This window comes from Arachis duranensis, chromosome 6 (assembly GCF_000817695.3).
Source record: "Arachis duranensis cultivar V14167 chromosome 6, aradu.V14167.gnm2.J7QH, whole genome shotgun sequence".
In the NCBI taxonomy this organism is placed as follows: domain Eukaryota; kingdom Viridiplantae; phylum Streptophyta; class Magnoliopsida; order Fabales; family Fabaceae; genus Arachis; species Arachis duranensis.
The window spans coordinates 29,259,957-29,263,350 of NC_029777.3; the positions used below are offsets into that span (position 1 = coordinate 29,259,957).

Genomic DNA, 3,394 nt, shown 5'->3' on the forward strand with positions numbered 1-3,394 from the left:
ATACTTTCTTCTATAGTCATGATGCGTTTAAAAAGCTTTGCTAGTTAAAGAGTAGCCTAAGAAGATTCCTTCATCAGCCTTAGCATCAAATTTGCCTAAGTTATCTTTTCTATTATTTAGAATAAAGCATTTACAACCAAAGACGTGAAGGTGGGAAATATTTGGCTTTCTTCCTTTGTACAATTCGTATGGTGTTTTCTTAAGAATAGGTCGAATGATAATCCTATTCATAACGTAACACGCGGTACTAACCGCATCCGCCCAAAAGTACTTAGTAATATTAGCCTCATTGAGCATAGTTCTCGCCATTTCTTCTAAATGACGGTTTTTCCTTTCAACCACACCATTTTGTTGTGGTGTTCTAGGAGAGGAAAAATTATGCTCAATGCCATTTTCTTCACAAAAAGTTTCAAAAAGATTGTTTTCAAATTCTCCACCATGATCACTTCTAATAGATGATATATGCAAATTCTTTTCATTTTGAATAACTTTGGCTAATCTTTTGAATGCTCGAAATGCATCACTCTTGTTTGCTAGGAACAAGGTCCATGTAAATCGAGAGTAATCATCAACAATAACTAAAGCATAGTAATTGCCACCAAAGCTCATAGTTCTAGAAGGACCAAATAAATCCATGTGCAAAAGTTGTAATGGCCTTGTTGTTGAAACAATGTTTTTGGATTTAAAAGAGGCCTTTACTTGTTTTCCCTTTTGACATGCGTCGCAAAGGACGTCTTTTTCAAAACGTAGCTTTGGTAAGCCAATTACTAACTCTTTAGAGACCAACTTGTTGAGATGGTCCATGTTAGCATGAGCTACTCTACGATGCCATAACCAAGTTTCATCATTTTTGCTAACAAGGCATTTCACATCATTTGAGGAAACTTCATTTAGATTAATCATGTATACATTGTCAACACGGTGCCCAATTAGCACAATTTCATTTGTGTCTTGCTTTTTTATCAAACAACATTTTGAATCAAAGGTGACTAAGTTTCCTTTGTCACACAGTTGGCTAACACTAATGAGATTATGTTTGAGACCTTTGACAAGTATAACATTGTCTATGGAAGTGGAAGGATTTTTACCAACTTTTCTAACGCCGATTACTTAGCCGGTGTTGTTGTCTCCATAAATCACGTTTCCTCCATTTGTAGGTTCTATTGCGGTGAACTTTGATTCATCGCCGGTCATGTGTTTGGAGCATCCACTATCAACATACCAATTTGTATCCTTAGCTCCAACACGTACCTACAAAATAATTAAAATTGGGATTTAGGTACCCAAGTGAATTTGGGTCCTTGATGGTTAGCATGAGCGTAATGCCCATATGGTGCCCATCTCATATCTTGACTACGAAAGTTTATAAGTTTAATTCTAGTAAAGCATACGGGTGCTATATGACCTACTTTATTACAATAATGACATATTACATTTGGATTATGCATCCTATGCATGTTTCTAAATGGTTGCCTAGGTTGTTCCCTAAATGCAACAGCTTTTGATCTATATGCATTGTGATTATAATTTCTAAAAGAAGCATGTTGAGGAGGACGTTTAAAGGCTTCATTTCTTTTAGGCATGCTTACCTTTTGGGCTTGCGGTTGCCTAATAGGGGTTTTAACATTTTTAAATTTTCCTTTATCAAAACCCTCCTTATTATGAACATGCTTTTGGTTTTTCAACATTTTATCTAGGTTCTTTGAAGATTCATTGAACTTAGCTAAAGTGTTCTTAAGATTTGTAATTTCGTTTTCATGCATTTTACAAGATTTGTATGGATCACTACTTGTGCTATACTTATCTTTTCCAAGATTGATATTCTTGTTTTTCAACATCTCATTTTGTTTTAAAAGTTCCATATTCTTTTTCTTTAGGAGAGAATAATCTTGGGTAAGTTTTGTGTACACCTCAAGTAAGGCATCATATTCATCTTGTAAATTAAAAGAAGTGGGGTTGTCATTACTAACCTTTTCTTCGCTTGCCATTAAGCAAAGATTTGCAACCTCGTTGTCATCGGAGTCGGATTCATCCTTGTTCTCCCATGATATGTACGCTTTCTCCTTCTTCTTAAATTTCTTGTTTTTGTCCTCCTTTTGAAGTTTTGGACAATTGGGTTTGATGTGCCCAACTTCTCCACACTAATAGCATTTTGGTACCTTTGTTTTGCTCTTGAAGTTTTTCTTCATTGCAAACTTATTGAATCTTTTCAACAAAAGTGCAAATTCTTCATCTCCTTCTTCTTCATTATCATCACTTTCTTCTTGCAGTGATGTTGTTTTAAGGGCGAGACTCTTCTTCTTGCTTTCTTCACCTTTTTGTCTATTTAGCATAGTCATTTTATAGGTGAGAAGATTTCCTCGCAGTTGATCAAAAGTAAGTTGATCATAGAGCCTTCCTTCCACAATGGCGTTCACTTTGGAGTTCCATTTTGGTGTAAGGCTTGTAAGCACCTTGGTCACAATTTGTTTATCATTGTATTTTGTACCAAGCATGCTTAGATTGTTGAAGATCTTGGAGAGTCTTTCAAGAGCTTCTTCAATGCTCTCTTCATCTTTCATTTTGAAATTTTCCCATTCATGAACCAACATGAATACCTTTGATTCTTTAACGTGGTCGGCTCCTTCGTAAGTGATTTGGAGTTTATCCCAAATCTCTTTAGCGGTTTCACATGTAGAGATCTTCATATAATCATGCTCGTTAAGTGCACAATGAATGAAGTTGATGGCTTTATCATTCATTGCCACTTTCTTCCAATCATCGTCACTATATTCATCTTCTCCTTTCGCTACTTGACATGAAATTACCTCTGTGTCTTCCCTTGTCACCAATGTTCATCAATCTGAGCCTTCCATCTTGACTTGCACTCCAAGAAGGATTCTTAGCCGTTGATGAGTTCTTGATGAAGACAGCTCCATCTGCTCTAACTTCTGCTACTTCTTCCACGTAGCTACAGTAGCTACCTCCTGTGGTGGTTGATCAAAAGTAGAGACGAGCCATGCTTCCAAGGATCTTGTTCCTCTGACCGAAGTGGATCTCTTCCATTTTCGGGTATGGAAGGCTTGATATTACTTCACCACATTTACCTTTTGTGGTAAAGATCTCAGCCACACCATACTTCAATTTTTCTTTTTCTTACCACCATCATCACAATGGCCTTGCTACTAGCTTCTTCTTTTTACTTCTTATAACTTGCCTTAGCTTCCATATTTCATGTGAAGTGACCGAAACTTGAAGAGAGAAGAAAGAGAAAATTGAAATGCTTTCAATGAAACTAAGAGAGAGAATTAAATGAATTAAGTTTCCCACATCCCTTTGGCTTAGTAGCGGTGATAGTAATGTTGGCTATCTAACCAATTCAACTTTCTCTTTCATGTTTTCGATGCAAGTTAAT

The 3,394-nt window shown here is 36.3% G+C and overlaps 1 protein-coding gene across 1 annotated transcript; it reads right to left on the reverse strand.

Moving 5' to 3' along the window:
• Positions 1 to 1,868: 1,868 nt before the first annotated feature.
• Positions 1,869 to 2,761, reverse strand: LOC110272606 (uncharacterized). Its single transcript, XM_021124682.2, has one exon. It carries the CDS (start codon positions 2,739 to 2,741, stop codon positions 2,142 to 2,144), a length of 600 nt encoding a protein of 199 aa, XP_020980341.1. The 5' UTR covers positions 2,742 to 2,761; the 3' UTR covers positions 1,869 to 2,141.
• Between the last annotated feature and the right edge of the window lie 633 nt (positions 2,762 to 3,394).

Bases quoted from the DNA above. Each gene is read 5' to 3' on its own strand.
- LOC110272606 (XM_021124682.2), bottom strand. From the start codon at position 2,741: ATGAATGATAAAGCCATCAACTTCATTCATTGTGCACTTAACGAGCAT.